Below are 27,731 nucleotides of genomic sequence, written 5' to 3' on the forward strand. Positions count from 1 at the left end.
TAAACGATGAGCAAGGCTGTACCCCCAGTCACAGGTCCTGCTGCTGCCTGTGCCCGTGGGATTGAGATGCCAGTGCGACAGGGAGAGGCCTGGCCCAGGCTCTGCGAGCGGGAAGAGTGGAGAGGGTCGCCCTGCTGAGTCACTGACAGCTGTGGTGCTGGGCTTACTACAGAAAGGCGAGGTCCGGCGCAAGGCGGGTGCTTAGGAGGCCACCTGCAGCCCAGGCAGCCTGCTGTGCACTGGCCACCACCTCCCGCTCAGGAATCCTGTCTGTCACACCTCGCCAGCTGGCTGTCAGCCTGGCTGCCCGGACTCCTCCAGAACCACCCTTCCCAGGCCCAGCTCGACCCGTCACTGCTGTGCTCAGACCATGACGACCCAGATGGCCTGCGGCTGTCAGGACGGCAGCGGGACTGCAGACAGGTTCTCAGCTGCACTTTTTCTATGGTGAATGTGATACTTTTGTAACCACAGAAACAAACTAAGATTGTGTTCTTGCTGGGGGAGGGGTTCCCAGAGTTAGCATGGCCTGGTGTCCCTGCTCTGCCTGACTGCTGCTGCGTGGCCCACCCACCTCACCCATCCCCAGCCCCTCCCTCAGGAGGAGACAGGCTGCGTCCTGCCGCCTCCCTGGGTCCCTGCTCTTCTGTTCCTGTGTTGTCTGTTCCCTGGGCACAGGGCCAGTGGGTCTCAACGCACAGGCACATGTGCTGCTGGATGCTACTGAACGTTTGACACCACTTCACTCAGTCGAAAGTCTGTAGCCACAGAACGCAGTGAATGTTTAGGCTTAATTACTAACAGATGCCAGTGGGACACTGTTGGTTGCCTTACTTTAATGCTGATCTAGCAGCCCCGACAGGAAGCTTTAACATAAAGCCTTTAACATAAAGCACAGGTGCATCTTGTCGTGAGCAGGTTCATGGCTGTGCTGCATCCTCAGCCCACTGGTTTTTGGTCTTTTGTCCTTTGATCCAGCAGTTCCCACGTGGACGTTGTACTGTTTCTGTCCTGGAGAAGAAAAGTGAGGTCCAACTCTGAGCAGACACCACGTCACGTGGCACAGGGGGCTGACGAGCGTGACCAGGTTCAGGATGCCTGTTCCCTCACCGGCCTGTCCTAAAAAGCTGGCCGGGCGCTTAGAAAGGGCCCCACTGCCTCCAGCAGAAGGCCAGGAGCCGTGCAGCACCTGTAGGAGGTGGCGGGGGCTGAGCAGGACCCACGTGCCCGTGCTCAGCGTCCCCTCCAGCCAACTTGGCCCCTCCGTCACGGCCCTCCCACCTCATTTATCACAGGGATGGGTTTCTCAGAAAGAAGCATGGGCCAGGTACGGTGGCTCACACCTGTCATCCCAGCACTTTGGGAGGCTGAGGCAGGAGGATCACCTGAGGTCAGGAGTTTGAGAACAGCCTGACCAACATGGAGAAAACCCCATCTCTAAAAAAAATTAGCCGGGCATGGTAGCGCATGCCTGTAATCCCAGCTACTCGGGAGGCTGAGGCAAGACAATCGCTTGAACCTGGGAGGCAGAGGTTGCAGTGAGCCGAGTTCGTGCCATTGCACTCCAGCCTGGGTGACAAGAGTAAAACTCTGTCTCAAAAAAAAGAAAAACAAGCATGGTCACAGGGGATGTCTGGGCCTCTGATGGCTCCATGTCTGTGTGACACCTGTTGATCTACCTAGCTCCTGGGGTGATGTCCCTGACCTGGGTGCGGCACTCACCTTGATGCTGATGCCATGGGCAGTCAGGTCCTGGCGCAGGGTGTCGCATGCCTCCAGCAGGGGCTGCCTCTCTAGGAGCTGCTGCCGTCGGGCCTCCCCCGTGGCCTCGGCCTTGGCCAGCGCAAACTGCCGGACCTTCTGCCGGAACCGCACCAGCTCCTCCACCACACCACGCAAGGTGGCCTCGCTGCCGTCTCCTGAAACACACTGAAGCCGGCAGGGCACGGTTACATCCCCTGGAGACTGTGGACACCCCAGGTGGTTGGACTCTGGGCTGAGACCCACCCAGCCCTGGGCTTCCCTGATTGCCTACAGCTGGGCCTCTTTCTGGGACTGGCAGGGCTGGGTACAGCCCGCAAGTGCTGGGCTCTGGGCAAGTCTCCACTCTCAACTCTGAGTATCTGTCATCCAAGCAAGGCTGACTGATGCTCACTTGGGAGTTAGAAGGATGGGCTGGGGGCTGCACACCACCCTGCCCTGAACACAAGCGCTCCCTGGGTTCCAGACCCCACACAAGTGTGGCCGAGGTATCAGGAGCAACCTGAGGATGAGGCTGGGGGCAGCGGCTGAGCGCTTGCAGATGTGTTTCGGCAAATGATCTGAGAGTCACAGCCTCAGGTGCTGAGGACGGGATTGGGGCGGAAGGCCTGTGTGCTGTCCTCCCACTGAGAAGGGATCCTGGGGCAGTATGGAAGGGGCAGCTGTACCTGTTTGTTAAATTCATGTGTGTAAAATAAGAAACGGACAGACCACCTTATACTTTGGTGTCAAACTACTTAAGTGCATGCACCCCTCAGTTAGTGCTTCCATGATAAAAGACGATTTTTGTTATTACAAAAATATGAGCCCAGAGTGGGCCCAGACGTTAGCCCTTGTGGCCGGAGGAAGGTGAATGAGGTATCTTTGACAAGGACTAGGCAGAGCTTGGCCAGATCCCACTTTTCTTACTCAATACAGACTCTGGAAAGCCACCCTAAAAATGAACATGTACATTGCAAAGACTTGGTCGTCTCACACCAGTAGACTCGTATGTGATTGGCAACAGACGCTGGACTGCCAGAAAGAGAAACTCAGTCTACCAGGTGATCAACAGGTATATAAATGAGCCAAACTTGGAAAAGACACTATCGTTCTCTGTTGAGAGCCAGCGAGACGTGTCCAGCCCGGAGCCAGGCCTCCAGCACACCTGCTCGGGCCCCAGTCCCAAGCAGCGGGACCCTGGGGTGCTGGGCAGCTGGTCTAGAGTGGCAGCCTCCGTCCAGGCAGCAGCCGCCAAGCCACACCCCAACAGAGCCACAGCGCCTTGTGCTGAGCATTCTCCAAGGGCGTCCAGAGAATGACAGGGACGTTCAGGGATACAGCACCAGTTCCAAGGGGCCTCCTCAGCCATATAGTCATAAAAGGCGATTGGGGGGGGACTTTAAGAATAAGGCAGGAAACCTCAAATCCGTACTGATGCAATAATCAAGTTCCAAGTGAGCCTGGTAAGGAAGGGGGTATTTTCATAGGATCCAAGTCTCTCTGCAAAAATGCTCCAGTTACAAGGGAAGAGGAGGAGTGTGGAGAAGCCTGGCAATGTCCACCTTCACTGCGCAGCCAGGGTGAGCCTCGCTGGGAAGGTGCAGGTGCAACTCGTACCTGTCGGGGGGCCTGTCCTGTCCATAGGAAGCATGCGACAGGCAAGGGGGCTCAGGCCGCCAACTTGCCCTCAAATGGGTCAGGAAGAAATGTGACCGGTGTGCCTGTGACTTCTGCACATTCTGAGAGTCTTTCAACATAAGCGTGTGTGCAGAGCTGGCGACCCCGTTGCTGAGATGGACTCATCTCTGGTTCTGCGCACGAGAGTTTATAAGGATTGGCTCTGAGTGTGTTTATTTTTCCAGGAAAATAACATGTTTTTAAACAGGTAAATAAATTAGTGTGGCATCATAATGATCTATTCCAAGTTAAAAGGGTAAAGGTTATTGTCCCTTTACCCTTTTAGGACAAAAATGGAGAAAATTCCAGAATTAAGCATTTAAAATAATACAACCTACCTGTTGATTGCCCAGAGAAATTCCAACAGTTTCAAAAAACTGTTCAAAGTAAGAGATGATGGCACCAAACACAGCAGGACTTCTCGGCACTCCAGGTTCCTGTAAGAGATCATGCAGCAGAATCTCCTTAAAAGCAGTCTTGATGGCAGTGGGCAAATGGAATTCAATATCAAAAGACAAAGGCTTCAGCAGGTCACCAGTCTGGCCTTTCTCCTGGCTTCTATGGAGGGAGGACACAGCTCTGGCATCGGCTACCTCACTGCAGACCATACAACTATAGGTGCATGAGGAATCTCTTGTGCCTCAGTTTACCTACCAGTCATGTGGGTGGTGACTAGCCCACCAGGCTTTGCAGGTAAAGCATGACCGTGGAGTATAGCAGGCGGCGCATGGTAGGTGGAGGCTGAGTGGGCACTGGGCTGGGTTTCTCAGAAAACAAGGAAATCCTGGCATGTGCCTCACGTCAGTCACCAAGCACAGAGACCCCCACTAGCCTTAGTTCGCAGGTGCCCCAAAATTGCAAAGGTTGGGAAGGAAAAGCGCAGGCGCCAGCCTCTTTACTTGTCCCCACCCCTTGCCACAAGAGGCCCCTGTTGCCCTAGACCTGGGCCAGCCTGGTAGTGCCGGCAGCGTGCGGGCGGACGGCTGAGGGGGAGGAGCTGCCGTGCAGGAGCAGCCTGGCCGGGACCTGCCCCAGCCTGGCCTGGCTGCCTTCAGTGTGGGGCAGCCTGTTCCTGCACCCAGCTGTGACTCAAATGCCCGCTCCCCTCAGAGGTGAGCCCTACACGTCTGCAGTATTTGGACCAAAGGCACCTGGCACAGGCACATGGCACCCTGCCCCACCTGCTGATGCTCTGAAACCCAACACTGCACGCAGCCAGGGATGGAGACCTCCACAGAGATGCTCAGCTAGCAGAGGACGTGGCCAGAACTCACAGGTGTTTCCAGAGATGGGAGAGGCACGAATGGCCTCGGCTTCCCAGGTCATGAAAGGTCACAGGGCTCCTGACGCTGCGCCTCCCAGAGCCTGGCAGGGGAAACCCTGAGAAGTGCAGGAACCAAAGCCTGCCGCCGCCTCCACGGTCTTTGTCCCACCCCCCCAAACGCTTTCAGTGACTCTCAGGTCCAGGCTGAGACCCCGGGGTGCTTGGTGTGGTCGTCACACTGGGGTGCAGACTGCATAACAGTGCATTGGGGTAAATGGGTCTTTCCTTTAAAAGTTCCCCACAAAAGCTCTCTGGGAAAGTGCCATGGATGCAGTGGGGACATGAAATGTGTCCCCTGAGGATCACGCACACATAATTTCTTAGCTTCAGGGGCTCCCGAGAGCTTGTTCTCCAGGTGGCCCTGAGGCCTGGGAGGGTCAAGCCCCGAGCTGGGTGCCATCCTGTGTCAGCGGCAGACTCGGGTTCCACGAGTTCCTCCACAGAAGCTGCGGGAGGCGAAATCAGCAGAGAGCCCGCCCAGCCGACATGAGAAAAACCTACCAGAGGACCCGACCCATGCCCCTGGCAGGGGGACCGCGAGGCCACCTGCTCGTTGAGCTACCTTCGAGGTCGCCCTGAGCTCTCCGTTCCCGTGGCGCGCAAGGCCCAGGATGGCATCAACTACCCTGGGTGTGTCAAAGTCATCTGCCAGGGCCTCCTTCACGGCCCTCTTGGTGCTGGCGAGCCTGAGGGAAGAGGAGAGGAACAGTCGCGGCAGAGGGAGCCCCACCCTCCCCAGGAGGCCCCCGTGCCAGTCCTTCCCCAGGCAGACACGCTGGGGGCTCTTAATCTGGGGACTCTGTCTAGGTCCTATGCCCAGACTTGTGAGTTCCTGAGTAGCAGAAACTTAATTACGTAACATCAACTGCAAACTGTCGTGTTACCCCAGGAAAAAGTCCCAGAGCAGAGGTCACCGGTGACACTTGTATTTTAACACACAAGACACACGTGGGCATTTCCATGACGGTTTTAAAAACCAATAGACATTGAGGGGAGTGGCAGGGAAGACTCAGTGGGGGATAGACAGCACAGCTGACCACTCACAAAGAGAGGTTGGGGAGGCCCGGCCCAGGGCTCCTGGATCTCAGCCTCCCGTGGCCACTGGCAGCCTGCCCTGCCGAAGCGGCAGGGGTGGGCTGTCACCAAGACCATCTGGAAGACTCTGCACACCGGGATGAATGTGCAGCACTGCCCAGGACACCCGTGGGTGGGGAGTGGAGGCGATGCTGTGGGCCCAGGCCTGTGTGTTTTACAGCTTTTGGCTCCTCACGGTCAGGACCGGGAGGGATGAGCAGCTCTGCTCCTCGCACAGGGAATCCAAGCCCAAAGCCACTCTGAGCAGGGGGCTCAGAGCCCAAGGGCCCCAGGCACACTTCCTGCCCAGTACCCTGTCTCCCTGGGACATCTCGGGAGCCCCTGACCCTGTACCTCCTGCCCAGCAACCAGTCTCCTGGGGCCTCTGCAAAGTCCCTGACCCTAAACCTGTCCAGCGCCCTGTCTCCTGGGGGCCGCTCTTCCCCTTCAGGAGCCCACCAGCAGCGCCTAGCAGGCCGCAGGAGGAGCGCCACGCCGCGTGCTGGGCGGGTCTCTTACCTCTCCCACAGCATCACTTCTCTGACAGAGCCGCAGGCCAGCTGCCCCTTCATGTAGGCACGTGCGTCCTCCAGGAAAGAGCCCAGCGCCAGGAGCTGCTGCTGGGCTTGGAGCATGGCGCTGTCGCTGTAGTCGATGGCTGAGGAGGAAGAGATGGTCCCTGAGGCGGTGCCCACCATGCTGTGCCCCTGCCCTCGTCTAGCAGAATCACAGTGTTCTCTGAGGGCACTGCCACCCAGGGACCACACGGAGAGCGGGACATGCGGCCCTCACTGCCCTCCAGTGACCGCGAGTCCCTAGGCCCACTGGACACAGACCACAGGGTCTGTCCCAGCTCAGTGTCACCTGCCCTAGGAGAACAAGGTGGCGGTGGAGAAATGCTCCCAGGGCTTCCAGCTGAGAGGCGCATTTCCACTGACGGATGGATGGAGGTGCGGATCAACAGCTGGCTCTGGATGGAGGGAGCCCCACCCTGGGGTCAGAGGCACCTCTAGGGAAGGCGCCCCCCGGAAAGTGCCCGTGTGTGATGGGACGGCCCATAGCGGGAGGGAGGAGCAGTCCCCAGACCCAGCTTTAGAGTCTGTGGGTGTTGCTTAGGCCACCTGGATGAGGGGCCAGTGTTTCTGTTTACATGTGTTCATTTCTGGTGGTTTCTAGTCTACTGCATTCTGATGAGTGAGATACAACAGGAATGAATCGCTTCACAGTGATCACACATCCTTGCGTATCAGCAGAGCCAGCCACACATTTCTAAAACCTTCTTCTCGTTTCTGTGCCTACTCTGCTTCCCAGACTGTCTGAGGCCACAGTCCGTGCTTTTGAGGAGCGCTGCTGCAAAAAGCTCTTTGAAAACCACAGGAATAAAAAGAGCCTATCTGGACACATATGCCGAAAATTACATCCTAACATGCCTACAAGTCCTGATTTCAAAACGAGAATTCCAAAGTCAGACACGGCTTCAAGCGGGAAGCAACACAGTGAAAATCTCCCCCAGGGTTGTCTAATATCTCACTTAACATTTTTCCTTTTTTTCCAAATTCACTTTCAGTTTTTGCTTTGAATAGCTTGACAGAAGAGAAAAAGCCAGAAACCCACAAAGCGATCTGACAACATTTAAAACGCATGGGAGGCTGTTAGAATAAGATTACCATTAATGACACAGCACGATGGGGCATCAGAGGGGCAGGGGCAGACAGATGTCCAGCACGGAGACGCCCTCTGCCTCAAAGTCAAGGACAGCGGCACTCCTCCAACAAGGACTGCTCTACAGACGGGAGACGCCTCTCCAAAGTGTCAGCACAGCACAGACGGCACGGGAATGCCACCACTGTCACCCTCCGTCTTCCCAAAGGTGAAGAAAGCATGTGTGGGAGGATCCTGAACTCCCACACCACTCGCGGCGGGAAGCCCAGACAGCAAGCGACGGCCCAGCGCCTCATGGCCACCTCTGACCTCGAGGGGGCGTCGTGCCCACCGTGGGGATCCACGTCCCGCTAACCTTGTGTTCCTAGAAATCCCTCACCGGCAGATCGGTGCCCCCTGAATCCCACCCGAAATTCCCACTGGGAATGTGTTCCAGAAAGAGCTGCCCAGGCTTGAGAAAGCTGCTTTTCAGACCAAACTTCATATTCAAAGCTCAAAAGGAACTGCACACGATTAGGACAGTCATGCAAGGCGCTGCCCCTAATCCTGCCACAATCTACAAGAAGAAGGGGGGCAGGGGCCTCTGAGGGCAAAGAGCCCCTGGGAAGGGATCCACGGGGAACAGCTTTGAAAGGACCACAGCCCCCAGCCACAAGGGGAATAAGCACGAGCCGGGGAGAAAGCTCTGCACTTGCACACGGGATTCATCCCCACCGCCTCTGCCCGTTTCCAGCAACACGGAGCCAGGCAGAAACGGTTTCTCCAGCCCATTCGCCTCCCGACTCTTCCTCTCACGGCATGGCTGGTCTGTGTTCACTGTGTATAAGTGCACACCACACACAAATGCTGCACAAGGCCAGGTGAGCACGAGGCTGGTGACACTTCCGTCTCAGGCTCGCGCGCCTGTGAGCACAGGTCCCCTAGGCTGATGCACTGCAGTTCCACCCAGGGGACAGGTTCAGACCACATCTCAGAAACCGGAACTTGCAGTAGAAAGCCAACATGGTGTCGAAGCCAGGATAAAGACATGGCCCAAGGTAGCCTTTCGGTGGTTAAACGTGCAGGTGTCTGTGTGCCCCACTCAAGCTGACAAGAGCCGCAGGCTGGGGAGCCTGTGCCAGGCCGTGGCCCAGGTGAGATTCTGCAGGCACAGCACAGGGGAGGGAGACGGATGGGACCAGCCCAGGGGCTCACCCAAACCCACCAAAGCTTTGTGTGTGACATAAAGATAAAATCTATCTGACTCACCCCGTGGGGGAATGAGAATCCACTGTTTTGGCTGCATGTCCCCACCCCCATCGTCTTCATTAAAAAGGTGAAATCATCAATTGAGAGCAAGAGTGCTATGTAGGAGGACAAGAAGCAAGAGAGCGAGGTGGCGTGGCAACAGCAGTGGCCCAGGGACACGCCAGTGTCAACAGAGCAGAGGGGACACCAGAGGCCAGAAGGGCAGCAACCCTCGCTCACCAGCAAGGAACTGTCACCATCTCCAGAGGACACCGGCCCTGCTCCTGCAGCACTAGCCATACACTGGGACCTTACTGCCAGTTAGGTGGTCAAGCCAGGCAGGCAGTGCCACTGTCCCCAGCCCTCACCCGTCACCAGGGATCCAGCTCTGGATAACAACTTTTTTTTTTTTTTTGAGACAAGATCTTGCTCTGTCACCCAGGCTGGAGTGCAGTGGTGCTTTCTCGGCTCACTGTAACCTCCACCTCCTGGGTTCAAGTGATTCTCCTGCCTCAGCCTCCCAAGTAGCTGAGATTATAGATGCCTGCCACCAAGCCAATTTTTTGTATTTTTTTCAGATGGAGTCTTGCTCAGCCACCCAGACTAGAGTGCAGTGGCATGATCATGGCTCACTGCAGCTCTGCCTCCCAGGCTCAAGCAATTCTCTTGCCTCACCCTCCTGAATAGCTGGAATTATAGGCACACATCGCCATGCCTGGCTAATTTTTGTATTTTTAGTAGAGATGGGGTTTTACCATGTTGGCCAAACTGGTCTCGAACTCCTGACGTCAAGTGATCCACCTGCCTCAGCCTCCCAAAGTGTTGAGATTAGAGGCACGAGCCATCGCACCAGGCCTTTTGTATTTTTTGTAGAGACGAGATCTCGCTATGTTGCCCAGGCGGGTCTCAAACTCCTGAACTCAAAACATCTGCCAGCCTTGGCCTCCCAAAGTGCTGGGATCATACACGTGAGCCACCATGCCAGGCCAGTGCTAGACAACTCCTGGACAAAAGCCTAGCCTGGGGCAGCAACAAAATCGTGCAGCATGGGAGGAACCGTCATCACCCATCCAGGAGACCTGGCTCTGCTACACACTGTTCAGGGAAGTGCTGTCCCTGGGCGGGACAGGCAGGGTCACATTTGAGGGCTCCCATGTTCAGGGGCCGTGCCAGGCTGGCCCCTTCCAATTTCCCAGTTCACAGAGCAGGAAGCCGACGTGCTGCGGGTTCACGACTTGTCCAGACCCACAGAGAAGGAGTGGAGAGGACTCGAGCTTGACGAGGAAGCCCACATCCACTATGGGCTGAGCCTGGACCAGCGCTGGGATCCCTCGTCCTCTGGGGTCACTCTCAACCTGAACCTCCAGGCCCCAGCAGCTGCACTCACAAGGTTCTGCCTATTCTCTGGCCTGCACTTTGCTGTTCTCAGTCCTGTCAGAATGACTGTCTCCGAGCTGGGGAGGAGTCCACTCCACGTGCGCCTGGCTCACCTGAGCGGTAGCTGCTCCGCAGGCAGAAGAACCGGAAGACGTCAGGGGAAAAGGTCTTCAGAAAGTCCTGGTAAAGCGAGAGACAGGCAGTCACGAGGATTTGCTTTTACGCTTTGCACTGTTCAGAGAATATGTTATTTACTACAATTACATGAGTTATCTCTACTTATCAAGAAATCAGGAATCTTGATGAAAATGAGTCCTCCAAACACAATTACCACCTGTTTCCTGGTGATTTCCTTCCTCACTGAACTTTCCATGTTCGATCTCAGTATTTGTGGAAAGAGCAAGAGAAGAAAGCCGGTTTGCCTGAAATTCCCCACCTGCGCAGGCTCCGGGAGGAGTGTCCTGTGCTCAGCCTGGGCTCTCTTTCTACATGACAGGGACGTGGGACAGACAGCATGGAGGGATGCTGTGCTCAGGAAGAGACCAGGTAGGCGGCGGGAGGCACACCAGCTCTGGCTGCCTGCGGCCCCCAGGAGAAGCTTGCGGTTAACCTCAGACCCAGCTGACCTCCGGCTCAGTCCAGCCAAGGGGCGACAGCCTCACTCATCCTATTTGGTGGCACAGTTCTCGTAAACACTGAGTTTAAAGCATGTGCTAAGTCTGTCTCTTGAAGACTAAACCACCCTGCCTCTGATTAAACATAAGTAAAACTCAGAACCCAACCAGTATGGTCCTGTAGATCATTTAGAAAACATCTGTCCAGAAAGAAGTGGAGCTTTCTGCATGAGGAGGCTTAGGAGAGGTCATTAGAGGCACTGCAAAAGCAGCACGGCATTCGGCAAAGCCTCCTGCGGGGCGCTCAGGGCTCAGCTCTGGCAGCTACTTTCAAGAGATGAGATGAGACTCAGGGCGGGGGAGAGAAGGAAGAGGGCTCTGCCCAGCTTGGGCTTCCAGCGTGGCCCCAAGAAAGCAAGCTGAGCTCCGGCTGCATCCCCCGGCGAGGGACGTGCTCCAACGGGAGCCCAAGTGGCTCCCTGCCTGGATCAGCAGCACATGCTGCCAGCTCTGACCAAAGCCCCCTTTCCTGCCACCACCTCAGAAGACAGAACTGGCTCACCCCATGCCTGTCCTCTGTGCAGGAAGCTGTCGCCGGCCTTGCTGGAGTGAGGACTGCGTTTCCGTCTCCCTCGGGTAAACCTGATCCCCTCATCTCTAGGCTGATGGGCAGCAACACAAGTCCACAGCACAGGGGCTGACTCCAGCCTGCAGTCTGCACCCGCTCGCCAGAGCTCGGACACCCGCGTCCTCCGCAGCGTGGTCGTGGGAGCACAGAGCTGCCGGGGAGAGTGAGCTGGAGACGGCGGAGTCCAGCTCAAAATACTGTATCTCAACACATGGTATTTTATAAGGCATAAAAGACCGGCCTAAGGCCATGCTGCTCACCAACCGTACTGAGAGCAAAACAAATGCAACTGAAGAGTGTCTTGGGGTCGAAGGGGCTGTCCCTGCGGCAGGCTGCAGCGGCCTCGCCCACCCACCCAGTAGGAAGGAGGAGACTCCCTGGGCTGCTGAGCTGGAAGAAGGAGGACACTGCTCCACCTGCCTCCGGGGCTCATTCCCTTCAGAGGACTGAGCGGGTCTGGTCTGCTTTCCACCAGGAAGGAGGTCAGCCCCCACCTCACAGCCCAACCCCTGTCTGCCTGTGCCTGAGGCAGTGAGAGGCATTCTCATGTGGGGTGGCATAATGAGAAAGCTGCTGGGCCAATCCCCTAACACAGGGGTGCTCAACCTGGGGTCCACAGACCTCCTAGGGGCCCACAGAGAGAAGGTGGGCGGGCGGGGAGATCTGTGAACTGGGATGGTTAAACAGTTATGTGTTTATTTCTGCCGGCCTTGCACTAAAATGGGCATTTTCCCTCGATAGTCAGTGCAGGCAGCAAACACATCGGGAAGCACAGAGCCTGGCACGGTGGCCACAGCCGTCACAGGTGACCCCTCAGGGATGACATCACACGCCACAAATCACGAAGCACAGTGCCTGGCGCGGTGGCCACAGCCGTCACAGGTGACCCCTCAGGGATGACACCACACGCCACGAATCACGAAGCACAGTGCCTGGCGTGGTGGCCACAGCCATCACAGATGACCCTGCAGGGATGACATCACACGCCACGAATCACGAAGCACAGAGCCTGGCGCGGTGGCCACGGCCGTCACAGGTGACCCCTCAGGGATGACATCACACGCCACGAATCACGAAGCACAGTGCCTGGCGCGGTGGCCACAGCCATCACAGGTGACCCCTCAGGGATGACACTACACTCCACGAATCACGAGAGGACGGCAGCAATCAGACCCCACCCACGCTGAGCTAACCACTGAGTCAAGCAGAGCACGTGCTCCTCTACTTCAGTATCATCGACGGCCTTTGGGATCCTATGTATTTTATTTTATGTATTTAAAGCAAATTGTAAGTCTGGGTCCACAGACTTCACCAGGCAGCCACAGGGGCCCGGGGTGGGGAGGGGGTTGGGGTGTGTGTGTGTGTGTGTGTGTGTGTGTGTGAAGAGCCCCTGTCCAATCCAACAGTAATTCATCAGTAATCACACTGGAATTCAATTTCCGTCTGTCCATCTCCTGGGTGCTCCTTCCCAACTTGTGAAAAAAGCGGTATTATTCCTGGGTCCTCTAATTCGCAACTCGCAGGCTCACTGGAGACCCTCCCTCACCCAAGGTGTTGTGGTTCCAATTAACACACACAGCCACGTCCTGCTGGTTTCGGTTCAGGCTGCGCCCTATTTAGGTCTCCACGTTTCGGTGTGGAAACACCACTCCACATGCAGGCTCAATGCTCTCTACTTCACTCCGAAGAGGATTTCACCTGGCCCTCTTTCAAAGGGGTTTTCCTCTCATTCAGAATGGAAGCACATGCAGAATTAGCCTCAATGTGCTTTACAAATCTAATAGTTCTTTGAAACCCCAACAACATTAAAGGCTTATCTTCCCCGCTCTTGGGGGGGCGGGAGCTACTGCAGCGAGCTACAGTAGTTCTAACAGAAATCTGGAATCTAATCTTTCTAGAGCATTGAGTTTCTATGGACTGTTTCCTAATAATACAGAAAGGGGAAACATAGTATAACTTCTTCATTACACAGTATTCTGACAATGATGTGAAAACTCTTGAATACTGTGGGTGCTCATGGACATTAATTTTTTAGCGTGTTCCTGCTCTGTGCTGGCTGATATCAGCAAGTTTCTGCACTACTCTGGTTCCACCGTGCAACCTGCCACGGCTACCTGAGAGGCAAAATGTGGCTACGGCAGGGTAAGCTCGCGCTGGAACTCTCCAGGAGGTAAGCAAACTCCCAGAGCCCAGGCCAGAGGACCGATCGGCCTTCGGGTGGGGACGGTAACAAGCCATGTGAGCCCCAGTGAGCTCACGAGGTAACAGGATGCACACTCACAGGGAGCCCGCTGGGTGCACATGCCAGCTGCCAGCTGCCGAGGGACTTCGTATGATGCCAGCGCTGCACACACCCCTGGAGCCCCTGGGCAGAAGCAGGCGCCAGAGCCTGTCTACTGGGCTAGGCCTTAGCTTGCTTTGAGAGGTACAGTAACCAGAAAGCAGGTTTTAAACCATCATCTGAGCTCCAGGGTTGAGCTCCTTCTACGTGGACCGTGGCCTCGATTACGCAGAAAGCACTGGGTTTCCACCCAGGCTACTCTAAAGTCTATCTCCAAGACAAAGAGGACCGGCAGGAAAAGGGTCTTACGCTAGAAACCAGGAATGTGGCGTGTCTTTTTCAGATATAGGCAATACCTTAACATCCCCAAGGAACTATGGGCTGAGGGTAGGTGCGAGCTACCAAAAATGTAAAAGAAAAATCATCAGTAAATATATACAGACAAATCAACACAGCAAATAGACAAAGGCATGGAAATTTAAAATCCAGTTGTCGTTCTTCACAAATTAACAAGAAAAATGGGCCAGTGCCGTGGGTCACCCCTGTAATCCCAGCACTTTGTGAAGCTAAGGCAGGAGGATTGCCTGAACCCAGGAGTTTGAGACCAGTCTGGGCAACACAGTGAGACTTCGTCTCTACAAAAAATACAAAATTAGCAGGTGCGGTAGTGCACGCTTCTGGTCCCAGCTCCTCGGAAGGCTGAAGTGAGAGGTTTGCTGGAGCCCACAAGTTTCAGGTTGCAGTGAGCTGGGACTGCACCTGGTGCCTGGGTGACAGTGAAACCCTCTCTCAAAAAAAAAAAAAAAAAAGAAAAAAATGACAAAAGGTAACCTGATTACAATTCTAATTTGATGCTGCAGAGACCTGGGAAACAGATTATTTTCATCTACTGCCAGTGGGAATGTAAATGACACTCGATAAAATCACCAGGGGCTGTGTCCAAAACATTCTGAATGTGCCTGTATCTTCTGATGTGTGATTTCTACACCTCAAGGCACTTTTCTCAAGTCACTAATCATTAGATGTGCACAGATATTTAGCTAAAGGATATTCATCACAGCACTGTAACCTGCAGAGTACAGGTCTCACAAACAAGTCCAACAACGGGGAAATAAAATCATGGTGCCTCACTGCCACGAGCCACTAAGTGGCCGCTAGATTAAAAATAATGGAGACATGGCAATGTCTGTGAAAATTTAAAATGCACATACCCTAGTGGAAAATGCAGTGGGATTTAAATGACCATTAGTAGGGGATTCTTTAAATTAAGCGGCACCCACACACTGCACTACTCAGCCATTCGAAAGAATGAACCAACTCCACATGGTAGAAAACCGATGGAGGCCAAGAGGTGAATCAAGCAAGCGCAAAATTACACCGCTGTGTGTGAAGAGAAAATGAGAAGCACAGCTATGGGGAGATGTGTGAACACACACCTGCTCCGAGAAAACCAACCGCTGCTTCAGGAGAGAAGCCGGGCAACAGTGAATGCGGTTGGGCAGGAGGCCTGCTTTCCTTACTTAGTACCTTTGAATTTTTCTACCGTTTGCTTCTCTGTCTTGTCTGCAGTTTCCAAACATTCTGCAATTAAACCCATCACGTCTATAATCAAATTAAAACCTCACTTAAATTGTTAGGGAAAAGGCGGCACGCATACGACACTGCCTCATGAATGAGACAGAGGAGAAAGGTTTATGCGTATTGGCCTATCGTGTACAACGGAACACAGGAAGGTGAATCCAAAACAGAGAACACAACTGTAGCTGCTGGGGAGGGAATGGGTGCAGGCAGGCTCCAGGCCGGCCTTCTCCATGTTCTCTTTAGTGTTAATGCTGAACCCTGCAAATGTTTCACAGATATGACAAAGAAAAGTAAATTGGGGCCGGATGCAGTGGCTCACACCTGTAATCCCAGCACTTTGGGAGGCCGAGGCAGGTGGACCTGAGGTCAGCAGTTCAAGACCAGCCTGGCCAACATAGTGAAACCCCATCTCTACTACAAATACAAAAATTAGCTGGGTGTGGTGGTATGGGCCTGTAATCCCAGCTACTTGGGAGGCTGAGGCATAAGAATCGCTTGAATCTGGGAGGCGGAGGTTGCAGTCAGTTGAGATCACACTAATGCACCACAGCCTGGGTGACAGAGCAACACTCTCTCTCAAAAAAAGACAAAACAAAAAGTAAATTGGAAAGGGGAAGAGAGAGACCATCACACCAGAAACAAACAGAACAAGTGAACCTCTTGTGTTAATAAAAGGAGATCATTACACACTGTGAGTATATGTTCAGACCACAGAGCTTTAGTGGGATGCAGTCTACAAGAAAAAGAAATTTAAGTCCAGAATAGGCAAATCACAGAAACAGAAAGTTGTCAGGGGCTAGGAGGAGGTGGGAGTGAAAAGTGACAGCCCATGGGTGTGGCATTTCTTTTGAGGTGATAAAAACGTTCTTACATAGTGATGGTTTCACAACTGTGAATATCCTACAAACCACTAAGCAGCACAGTTTAAAAGGGTGACTTATGTAGTATGTGTGTTGTATTTCAATAAAGCTATTAGTTTAAAAAGAAATAAAAAGAAGCCTTAAGTTTTACTCAATAGTTTTACTTTTAACAGTAATATTGGTATTAAGTTTTTAAATTTATTTTGTATTTTAAGATAAAACAAAAAGTTGATATGCTCTTATAAGATGTTTACTGTAAGAGAGGAAAATAAAGAGCTAAAACTAAAAAGCCCTGTGATATTAAATTTTATTTGGATATATCAAAAGTAACCCAAATAATGAATCTATTTTGTATGTATAGGTTTATCTTCCTCTCCCCTAGCTCTGACCCCTGACAAAGCCTAGATGCAGTGTCACTCCGGTAGCGATCAACATCGCAGTGCCCAAATCTTGCCTTCAAAATCCCATTTCCCGTTAAAGGCAGGGAGGCTGCTTGGAGAAACAGCAGGTCTGGGTAGGAAAGCAAAAGGCAGGCAGGTGCAGGAGGGCACAAGAGAGGCCAAGGGGCCTGTCCCTGGGGGGCCAGAGCCAATCAGAAGAACCTTCCCTGGCTAAATCCAGGATGATTTCAACACCAAAAAGATAACGACTGAATTGACAATACACTGAATAAATATAAATCATTGACTCTGTCTACTACAAAAAGAAAGACAAAACCCTTTTCTTTAAGAGGAATGCCAACTAATAAATGTAAAAGAGGGAACAATAAGACAGCCATGACTTTGCAATAACCAATGAAATATATGATCAAAGTGAAGCCTCTAAAACCATAGGGTGGAAGCTTATTAGGGTACAAAATACCACACAGCATGCCACTGCTCAGATGCTTAATATTCATAAGAAGAAAATAAACTCTGCAGTACAGGGATCTGGTAGTCATTCCTTAACAAATGGTAAAATTCACCATCATGAATCATAGGACAACCTGACCTTGCAGCCCCCAGGGAATGCACTGTGAGTTCACAGCATCAACTACAAGGTATTCCTGCCAAAAAGCTTCTCTCTGGGTCAAACTGACCCTTTAACCCTCACTTCCAGTGAAAGGAACTACAGGAGATAGAAGAACAAGCTAAATGACACCACAACGAAACAGACAAATCCAAAATGTGGGATGTTCAACAAGACAAGTGGCCCACTCTCTTCAAAAAGTCAACACTACAGGGAAAACAAAAGTGGATACTGCTGTAGATTAGATTAGAAACCTAGAAAGAACAATGAAATATAATTCAGCCTAAAGGAAGGAAATTTTGACATGGAATATAACATAGGTAAATCTTGAGAACACCATGCTAAGTGAAATAAGCCAGTCACAAAAGGACAATTACTATATGATTCCACTTACATGAGATCTAGAGCAGCCAAAATCATGGAAACAGAAAGTAGAAGGGTTGTTGCCAACGCCTGGGGAAAGGGGAAATGGGAAGTTGCTCAATGAGCCCACAGTTTTGGTTTTACAAGATGAAAAAATTCTAGAGATCTGTTGCATAACAATGTGAACATATTAACACTACTGAACTGAATGGTTAAGACGATAACTTTTATACTACGTGGTTTCTTTAACCACATTAAAAAAACAACTAAAAAGACACAACATACAAATGAAAAACATGAACCTTGTGTCTCAGGAGAGCTCAAGGAGGGGCAGATTTAAGGGAACAGACAGTTGGTGGAGCAGTCAGAACACGCACAACACATACTAAGTTCCATGGGTGTGGTTCATGGAGCCCTAAAACAATTACAACAGTAACATCAGAGATCACTGATCACAGATCACCATAACAGATTTAATAATGAGAAACTTTGAAACATTGCAAGAATTACCCAAATATGACACACAGAAACGAAGTGAGAACATGCTGTTGGCAAAATCATGCCAACAGATTTGCTTGGTGCAGGGCTGCCACAAACCTTCAATCTGTAAAGACACGGCATCTGCGAAGTGTGGTAAAGTGAAGCTCAATAAAGCAAGGTCCCTGCAGTGGCTGGGCTCTGACTCCCTCTGCGCCATGCATCCCTGTGGCCGGGCTCCGACCCTCTCTGCGCCATGCAACCCCATGGCCGGGCTCCCACCCCCTCTGCATCATGCAGCCCTGTGGCCGGGCTCCGACGCCACTCTACGTCATGCAACCCCGTGGCCGGGCTCTGACCCCCCTCTGTGTCATGCAACCCCGTGGCCGGGCTCCGACCCCCCTCTGTGTCATGCAACCCCGTGGCTGGGCTCTGACCCCGCTCTGCATCATGCAACCCCGTGGCCGGGCTCCGACCCCCCTCTGCATCATGCAACCCTGTGGCTGGTTTGGGACTCCCTCTGCATCATGCAACCCCGTGGCCGGGCTCCGACCTCACTCTGCATCATGCAACCCCGTGGCCGGGCTCCGACCCCCCTCTGCATCATGCAACCCTGTGGCCGGTTTAGGACTCCCTCTGCATCATGCAACCCCGTGGCCGGGCTCCGACCCCTCTCTGCATCATGCAACCCCGTGGCCGGGCTCCGACCCCCCTCTGCGTCATGCAACCCTGTGGCTCCGACCCCCCTCTGCGTCATGCAACTGCCTTGCTCCACTTCTACGTGTGCTGTGCATGCGCTAATACATTTCTCTTCTCTTGATAATCTGTCTTTGGCCAGTCTAATTTACTAATTAATTTAGGTGAGAGAATCTAAGCCGGGTAGGAGGAAAAGATCCTACACAGCAAATACAGCAAAATAATCACAATCATTGAATCTGGGTGCAGCCGTAGTGACGTTTCTTTCCACTTTTCTGTAGGTTTGAAATTTTGCCCGGGATAAAGTGGAAAAAGTCTACGTAAGGAAACTATATACAAATTATTTTGTGAGGAGCAGTCCCTGTTGGTTTATCCTAAATCTGACGGGTACAGCTTTCACTGGTTTGCTGTTTAGGTGGTGAGATCTGAATACTATTCTTCTCCATTTATTTTGCAATTAAATTAAATCTGGCTTTAAAGACAGGCCAGAAGACAAAGGAGGAGCTCCAACTATGTCAGCCAGAGCCCTCCGTGTGTGCGCCTGTTTTTCATTCACACACGGAAATTCCCATTCCATGTGTCAGCACCACAGCACGATGACATTGTTCAGGTTGGTTAAGGATCCAGCCAGCTCTGAGCCTATTAAAGGCAAACAGCAAAACCCAAACAAATCCCAAAGCCACACTAGTAGGAGGCAGTGGATGAGGGAGGGAAGGAAGTTAGCAGATGTGCCAAGAGAGAGACAACCATTATAAAAGGAAAAGACAAGGAAGAAGGCGCCGGCCTTGAAACCCGGAAAGAGAAAGGTAAGCTCCACCAAGAAGAGACTGCGGAAACCCGCAGGAGGTGCACAGTTGAGAGAGCGATTAGGCGGAGAGCCACTTAACGTGGGAGGGAGGTGAGGCAGGTCTCGTCCTAGGAAAGGGGCCAGAGGGCACTGGGAATGGGTTTCTGTGGTTCTCCAATGACACAGAAGCCTCTGAGATGGGTTCTCCACAAGCTATCAGCACCTCAGAGATACTGTACAAAAAGCACATTACCTTAATAGTAATGTAGTTTTTTAACGATTTGGACATTTTTTCTTCTTTGCCTTTCACGTGCAAATGCCCTGAAACAAAAACAAAAGCATTCAGTCTGAGCTGGGTGAGGAGACTCTCTGGCCTCAGGGACACATGGCTTCCCGGGAAACGAATGGGAACCTGCACGTATCCAATGTACAGACCGGTGTATGTTGGTATAAACCTGCCCCCAAATCTTCACCCGTGCTGGGCCTTCTGGGAAGACACAACCTGCCCTTGCTCCATGGTTCAGGGACACAGCCCCACACCAAGGGCGGATGGCAGGGGTGTCCCAGCTGACTCAGAAGCTAAACAAGAACCAGCAACCGTGGTGCCGACAGCAGTATTTCATCTATTTTCCCTTTTCCTGTAATTCAGAGATACTGATTTAACAGACAGCATCTGAAGAAAAGACAAAGCTCTCATTTGGCAAATCAGGCACTTGGCGGTGAAGCTTGTTGACCGTTGTCCAAAAACAGAGTGGTGCTTGTGTGTCTCTGAGTGGGAAGAATCAGAGGTTCTGTGCAGTTGTTTTCACAGACTTCGATGACACGGGTATTATTTCATCCCCTATGTATGTGAAAGACAGGAGGAAAACCAAACCCATTTAAGGAACTCCTAAATCTGACCCTGAAATTCTCCCTGGCCTGTAGCTTTACAAGGCTCATCTCCAAGAGAAGTGCTTTCTGTTTCTAACAGAAGACTGTTCCTCTTTTTCGGACACAACTTCAAATAGCAGTGCTCCAGGCCGGACATGGTGGCTCACACCCGTAATCCCAGCCCTTTGGGAGGCTAAGGCAGAAGGACCGCTTGAGCCCAGGAGTTTGGAGACCAGTCTGGGCAACATGGCAACACCTGGTCTCTACAAAAAAATTAAAAATTAGTTGGGCGTGGTGGGGCACACCTGCAGTCCCAACATCCCAGCAACTTAGGAGGCTGAGGTGGGAGGATCGCTTGAGCCCAGGAGGTTGGGCCTACAGTGAGCTATGTTCATGCCGCTGCACTCCAGCCTGGGCCACAGAGCAACACTCTGCCTCAAAAACAAACAAACAAACAAACTGATTAGATTGTGATTTCCAAAAAAACATATATAACTTTGAATATGTAATTCTATATAACGTGATTACACCAAAACTGATATTTGGAAAACGGAACACATTTGCTAAGGCCTGAATGTTTATGTCCTCCCAAATTCCTGTCTAAATCCTCAGCCCTCAGGTGATGGTAACTGAAGGCAGGGCCTGTGGGAGGTGATAAGGTCACAGGGGGCAGAGCCAGTGTGAATGGAATCGGTGCTCTTATAACAGAGGCCCCTGGAGAGCTGATGGCCATCTATGAATGGGAAGCAGGCCCTTCCGGGACACCGAATCTGCCAGTGCGCGGACGCAGGACTTCCAGCCAGCAGAACCGGCAGGAATTCATTGCTGCTGTTCATAAGATGCCCGCTTTTAGTATTTGGCTATAGCAGCCCTAACAGGCTGGGATAGCGTCTGCCTACGTAGCTCTTCCATCCACTAGGTACAGGAGAACAGGTGTAACTTCTCCTGTGTCAGGAGACACTGATGTTTTGTTTGGGGCCAAACTAGTATGAAAAAGATTCCTGGTATCTTAATAGGTGGTGGAAAAAAAAAAAAATCACTGGAAAAATAGCAACAAAACTTTCCCACGGGGTGCGGTGACTCACGCCTATAATCCCAGCACTTTGGGAGGCAGAGGTGGTGGATCACTTGAGGTCAGGGGTTCGAGACCAGCGTGGCCAACATGGTGAAACCCCGCTTCTACTAAAAATACAAAAATTAGCCGGGTGTGGTGGTGTGCACCTGTAGTCCCAGTTACTACGACAGCAGAGGCAGGAGAACTGCTTGAACCCGGGAGGCAGAGTTTGCGGTGAGCTCAGATAGTGCCACTGCACTCCCAGCCTGGGGGATGCAGCGAGACTGTCTCAACAACAACAACAACAACAACAACAACAAATGCTTTCCCATTCCCACATCAGAAGGTAAACACGACCTCCGTTTCTAGACCCCTGCACTCCTCATTACCTGACAGGGACAACCTCACACAGCTAAGGCTGCCCTTTCTGCCCCCAGCTCCACACTCGCTGAAGGGCTCATGGCAGGTCGTGGTGTCAATGACAAACCCTGACCCACTGAAGAGGATACATCTGCAGACAGAAACGCGCCTGCGGAGGGAGCAACGCCAGCTCCTCAGACAGTTCAGCGGGTGCTGAACTGAGCCCTGAACGAAGTCACTGAGGAAGTGGCTTTGGGGCAATCAGCCTCATCTAATTACTTTCATGAAGAAACCCAAGTGAACCCTGCTGTGGACCAGAAAACTGGAGCACTTCTGCATTTAATGTCACCTCACTGTGACATCCTAATTTCCCTTTCAAGGATTTCAAAAACTAGTATTCGTTAATTTTCTGTATTTTAGATGTCGAAGTTTGCATCTCCAAATCCTATCACTACCAAACACTCTTTATATTTCTTCGTCTCAAATACCTTAGCTGGCCATTCCCAAAACGTAGTAAGACTAGCTAATTCTGGCCCTGTAAACTTGGAAATATGACTCTTCCGGTGCATCCAGGTGAATTCCAAAACTGCTGGGTTCGAGGTGTTGCTTAACTCATGGTGTAGCATCCACTTCTGAGAGCAGACAGCTGGGGTTCATCAATGAGGGGTTTGAACAGTGGAAGAAAGGGCAATGATTTTAGACGATGGCAGAGATGTCTAGTGACAATATTATAGCTTCAGAAAGGAGTGTTCATAATTATCATTACATTGTACTACTTGAAGTTCCTTCCTAATAGTTTTACTTGAAAGAAACATATATAGAACAGCATTGCCAAACATTTTCCATATTCTAGTCAGTTCCAAAAAGGTATAATCATTGCTGCAATCCAAGGAATTTCATGTCCAAATGATTGAAACTCAAAAATAATTTAAGAGGCAAATCCATTTCTTGACCTATTAGCTGATCTATTATGTATTTCCAAATGTAGCTGTTCCGCCGACAAAGGCAGAACTGCCAGCATTGAAACAGACCAAATTAAATCTGAAGTTAGTACTTACCAGAATGCAGAAAATAATTTCCCCACTGCTCGCACTGATGAAAGACTTCACACTGTGCAATTTCGTTTTCATGATGTGGAAAAGCTAAATCTATCCCACCTGAATGGATATCCAGTTGACTTCCAAATACCATACTGCAAGACACAGTACAAAGTAGTGAATTCATTCAATCAAGCAGCATATTTTCTTCTAACCTCAACTATTTACTCCTTCCAGCCTTTTTAATTCAATGAATAAATGAATCGCAATTTTAAATCAATTTGCATGATAATTTAACTGATTCAAATGAAAACTGAAATCCTGTCATCACAAACCCATAATTCATGACTTTTCATCCTAGTAAAGGGACATTCTTTTGGCTCCAGGTTTGTTCATTTCTTTTGTTTTCTTTCTTTCTTTTCTTTGCTTTCTTTCTTTCTCTATTTTTTTAACTCAAAAAGTTACCTTTACTTACTTTCTTTATTTTATTTATTTATTTATTTTTGAGACGGAGTCTCGCTCTCTTGCCCAGGCTGGAGTGCAGTGGTGTGATCTTGGCTCACTGCAAGCTCCACCTCCTGGGTTCATGCCATTCTCCTGCCTCAGTCTCCCTAGTAGCTGAGACTACAGGAGCCCGCCACCACGCCCGGCTAATTTTTTGTATTTTTAGTAGAGACGGGGTTTCACCGTGGTCTCAATCTCCTGACCTCATGATCCGCCCGCCTTGGCCTCCCAAAGTGTTGGGATTACAGGCGTGAGCCACGGCACCTGGCCCACCTTTACTTCCTTTCAATAGGTAGAGTTTAGTGACTTTCCAACTTTAACAAGAGATGGAACTATAAAATCGTGACAATGTTTCCTCTGGCTTTTGCAAAGGTAACTAACAGTCACACAGGAATAACAAGGTAAGAGAGTTCAAAGCAACACATGTTGCCATTTCTCCTACAGCGCTGTGCTATGCAACCACAAAAACCGCATTTTTGCAAACCCACACACTAAAATTAATGGGGTTGATGGGGGAAATGAGGCTGGGCCAGGCCAGTCGAAGCTGTGTCCCTGGACCAGCTGCAGAAGCGTGGCGATGCGGCAGTCTGGTGGAGTTTCTTAAGATGATAGATATAGAAGTTTCTAAGGTGCCAGCGCCCCGTGGAGGTCCTTCCTGCTCCCACTGGTCTGGCTCCCCGTGCTCGGGGAAGGACTGCACACGCAGGTCTCAAGCCTGAGGAAACGGGCATCACAGAAACACACGTTGTAGCGTGACGTTCTAAGATTTTTACATCTTAGCGATGGGTCGTCTCAGGGTAACTCTAACATTCCCTGCAGTTCAAATGCTGGGAAGGAGACCGTGGGACCAGGACTGGGGAGGAGATGGGAGGGGCCTCATTTGTATCTGGATGGGCAATTCTCCTTTACGAAGATCTGAAGCCCACACAACGACGTGAAAGTTTCACAAGCTGAACGATGGGGCCACAGCCTTCACGATGTTAGTCTCGCTCCTGCTATCTACATTAATACCTATTTTAAAATCAGAGAAGGCTCAGAAGGAACAACAATGGTCTCTTCATTATTTAATCTTTCTACAAAAATAAGGAATTTCACAGTAACATTACACGTCAAACTCACGAAATGTTTTCTACCTGCTTTAGAGAAATTATTTGAATCTAAAAAACGAATCTACAACCCAGTTTATATGCCACGGCCTGCTATTAAGTATTGATAAACACACAGAAGAAAAGTGTGACTGGTGATTGGACATTTTTAATTTTTTTTAATCAAAAGTCAGGCCCATGCTTCCTACTAACAACAGAGCTTGAGGCCTGAGGAATGACAGAAGCATTTCCAGATGAGCTGCATAACCACAGTGCAAGTGGTGGGGGCTTAGCAGCAAAGGGAATCTCTTTCTGGGTCTTAAAGAAGACCCACCAAAATTCAGACAGGCAGGTCGTGGGGGACAAGGCTTCCCTCCTGGTGGAATGCAGAGACCCCACTCAGGGCTGAATACTCACTCAAGCAGTCTGGGAGTCCATGAATGGAGCAAAGTCCTCGCATGGGAGATAATTATCCCCACCCAACCCCCTCTACACCCAGCCAGGAAACACATCCCCGATACGATGCCCACAGGTTTTGGGGTGACTGGATTTATCCATCTGAAAATCTTTGATGTAGCTAATAGCTTAAAATGTTTACCTTAATCATCCTTTCCTGTGTTTGTAAGTTTTTAAAAACTGTTCATTAAAATAAATATTTGCTATCAAGTATACTAAAATCCATGAGTTAACAATGATTTTTTTTAAACCCCGTATCTGGTGTTGTTTCCAAGATGGCCAAATAGGAACAGCTCCGGTCTACAGCTCCCAGCGTGAGCAACGCAGAAGAAGGGTGATTTCTGCATTTCCAACTGAGGTACCAGGTTCATCTCACTGGGGCTTGTTGGACAGTGGGTACAGTCCACGGAGTGTGAGCTGAAGCAGGGTGGGTCAGGGAATTCCCTTTCCTACCCAAGGGAAGCCATGACAGACAGTACTTGGAAAATCGGGATACTCCCACCCTAATACTGTGCTTTTCTAATGGTCTTAGCAAACGGCACACCAGGAGATTATATCCCATGCCTAGCTTGGAGGGTCCCATGAACAAGCAGCCTCACTCACTGCTAGCACAGCAGTCTGACTGCAAGGCAGCAGTGAGGCCGGGGGAGGCTCAGCATCTGCCATTGCTGAGACTTGAGTAGGTAAACAAAGCAGCCAGGAAGCTCGAACTGGGTGGAACCCACCGCAGCTCAAGGAGGCCTGCATGCCTCTGTAGACTCCACCTCTGGAGGCAGGGCATAGCTGAACAAAAGGCAACAGAAACTTCTGCAGACTTAAACGTTCCTGCCTGACAGCTTTGAAGAGAGCAGTGGTTCTCCCAGCACGGAGTTTGAGATCTGAGAACGGACAGACTGCCTCCTCAAGTGGGTCCCTGACCCCCGAGCAGCCTAACTGGGAGACACCTCCCATTAGGCGCCAACTGACACCTCATATAGCCAGGTGCCCCTCTGAGACAAAGCTTCTAGTGAAATGATCAGGCAGCAACATTTGCTGTTCTGCAATATTTGCTGCTCTGTAGCCCCCGGTGGTGATACCCAGGCAAACAGGGTCTGGAGTGGATCTCCAGAAAACTCCAACAGACCTGCAGCTGAGGGTCCTGACTGTTAGAAGAAAAACTAACAAACACAAAGGACATCCACACCAAAACCCCATCTGTACATCACCATCATCAAAGACCAAAGGTAGATAAAACCACAAACGTGGGGAGAAAACAGAGCAGAAAAGCTGAAAATTCTAAAAATCAGAGCACCTCTTCTCCTCAAAAGGAATGCAGCTCCTCGCCAGCAATGGAACAAAGCTAGACGGAGAATGACTTTGACAAGTTGACAGAAGAAGTTTTCAGACGATCGGTAATAACAAACTTCTCCGAGCTAAAGGAGGATGTTCGAACCCATCGCAAAGAAGCTAAAAACCTTGAAAAAAGATCAGATGAATGGCTAACTAGAATAAACAGCATAGAGAAGACCTTAAATGACCTGATGGAGCTGAAAACCATGGCACAAGACCTATGTGATGCATGCACAAGCTTCAGTAGCCAATTTGGTCAAGTGGAAGAAAGGGTATCAGTGATTGAAGATCAAATGAATGAAATGAAGCAAGAAGAGAAGTTGACATGAAAAAGAGTAAAAAGAAATGAACAAAGCCTCCAAGAAATGTGGGACTATGTGAAAAGACCAAATCTACATCTGATTGGTGTACCTGAAAGTGACGGGGAGAATGGAACCAAGTTGGAAAACACTCTTCAGGGTATTATCCAGGAGAACTTCCCCAATCTAGCAAGGCAGGCCAACATTTACAATCAGGAAATACAGAGAATGCCACAGAGATACTCCTCGAGAAGAGCAAATCCAAAACACATAACTGTCAGATTCACCAAAGTTGAAACTAAGGAAAAAATGTTAAGGGCAGCCAGAGAGAAAGGTCGGGTTACCCACAAAGGGAAGCCCATCAGACTATCAGCAGATCTCTCAGCAGAAACTCTACAAGCCAGAAGAGGGTGGGGGCCAATATTCAACATTCTTAAAGAAAAGAATTTTCAACCCAGAATTTCATATCCAGCCAAACTAAGCTTCGTAAGTGAAGGAAAAACAAAATCTTTTACAGACAAGCAAATGCTGAGAGATTCTGTCACCACCAGGCCTGCCTTACAAGAGCTCCTGAAGGAAGCACTGAACACAGAAAGGAAAAACCAGTACCAGCCACTGCAAAAACATGCCAAATTGTAAAGAGATCGTTGCTAGGAAGAAACTGTATCAACTAATGAGCAAAGTAACCAGTTAACATCATAATGACAGGATCAGATTCACACATAACAATATTAACCTTAAATGTAAATGGGCTAAATGCTTCAATTAAAAGACACAGACTGGCAAATTGGATAAAAAGTCAAGACCCATCAGTGTGCTGTATTCAGGAGACCCATCTCATGTGCAGACACACACATAGGCTCAAAATAAAGGGATGGAGGAAGATCTACCAAGCAAATGGAAAACAAACAAACAAAAAAAAGCAGGGGTTGCAAACCTAGTCTCTGATAAAACAGACTTTAAACCAACAAAGATCAAAAGAGACCAAGAAAGCCATTACATAATGGTAAAGGGATCAATTCAACAAGAAGAGCTAACTATCCTAAATATATATGCACCCAATACAGGAGCACCCAGATTCATAAAGCAAGTCCTTAGAGACCTACAAAGAGACTTAGACTTCCACACAATAATAATGGGACACTTTAACACCCCACTGTCAACATTAGACAGATCAACAAGACAGAAAGTTAACAAGGATATTCAGGGATTGAACTCAGCTCTGCACCAAGCAGACCTAATAGACATCTACAGAAATCTCCACCCCAAATCAACAGAATATACATTCTTCTCAGCACCACATCGCACTTATTCCAAAATTGACCACATAGTTGGAAGTAAAGCACTCCTCAGCAAAT

At 50.6% G+C, this 27,731-nt stretch overlaps 1 protein-coding gene across 11 annotated transcripts in view; it reads right to left on the reverse strand.

The window, feature by feature from the left end:
- Nucleotides 1-816: 816 nt before the first annotated feature.
- CARS2 (cysteinyl-tRNA synthetase 2, mitochondrial) overlaps nt 817-27,731 on the reverse strand; it is a 62,155-nt gene continuing 35,240 nt past the window's right edge. For 8 of the 11 annotated variants that reach the window (XM_021929779.2, XM_031655657.1, XM_021929780.2 and 5 more), the window contains 7 exons: nt 22,722-22,855; nt 19,633-19,700; nt 10,198-10,264; nt 6,338-6,476; nt 5,307-5,430; nt 3,759-3,857; nt 1,512-1,929 (listed from right to left, as the gene is read on the reverse strand). In XM_021929779.2, the coding sequence (XP_021785471.1) occupies nt 1,621-1,929; nt 3,759-3,857; nt 5,307-5,430; nt 6,338-6,476; nt 10,198-10,264; nt 19,633-19,700; nt 22,722-22,855 (940 nt within the window). In that variant the 3' untranslated portion in view covers nt 1,512-1,620. Of the gene's footprint in view, nt 1,012-1,511; nt 1,930-3,360; nt 3,555-3,758; nt 3,858-5,306; nt 5,431-6,337; nt 6,477-10,197; nt 10,265-19,628; nt 20,221-22,721; nt 22,856-27,731 lie in introns of those variants that run through there. The other 3 variants (XM_003914079.3, XR_002518544.2, XM_021929781.2) reach the window with 3 other exon arrangements.

This window comes from Papio anubis, chromosome 15 (genome assembly GCF_008728515.1).
Source record: "Papio anubis isolate 15944 chromosome 15, Panubis1.0, whole genome shotgun sequence".
In the NCBI taxonomy this organism is placed as follows: Eukaryota; Metazoa; Chordata; class Mammalia; order Primates; family Cercopithecidae; genus Papio; species Papio anubis.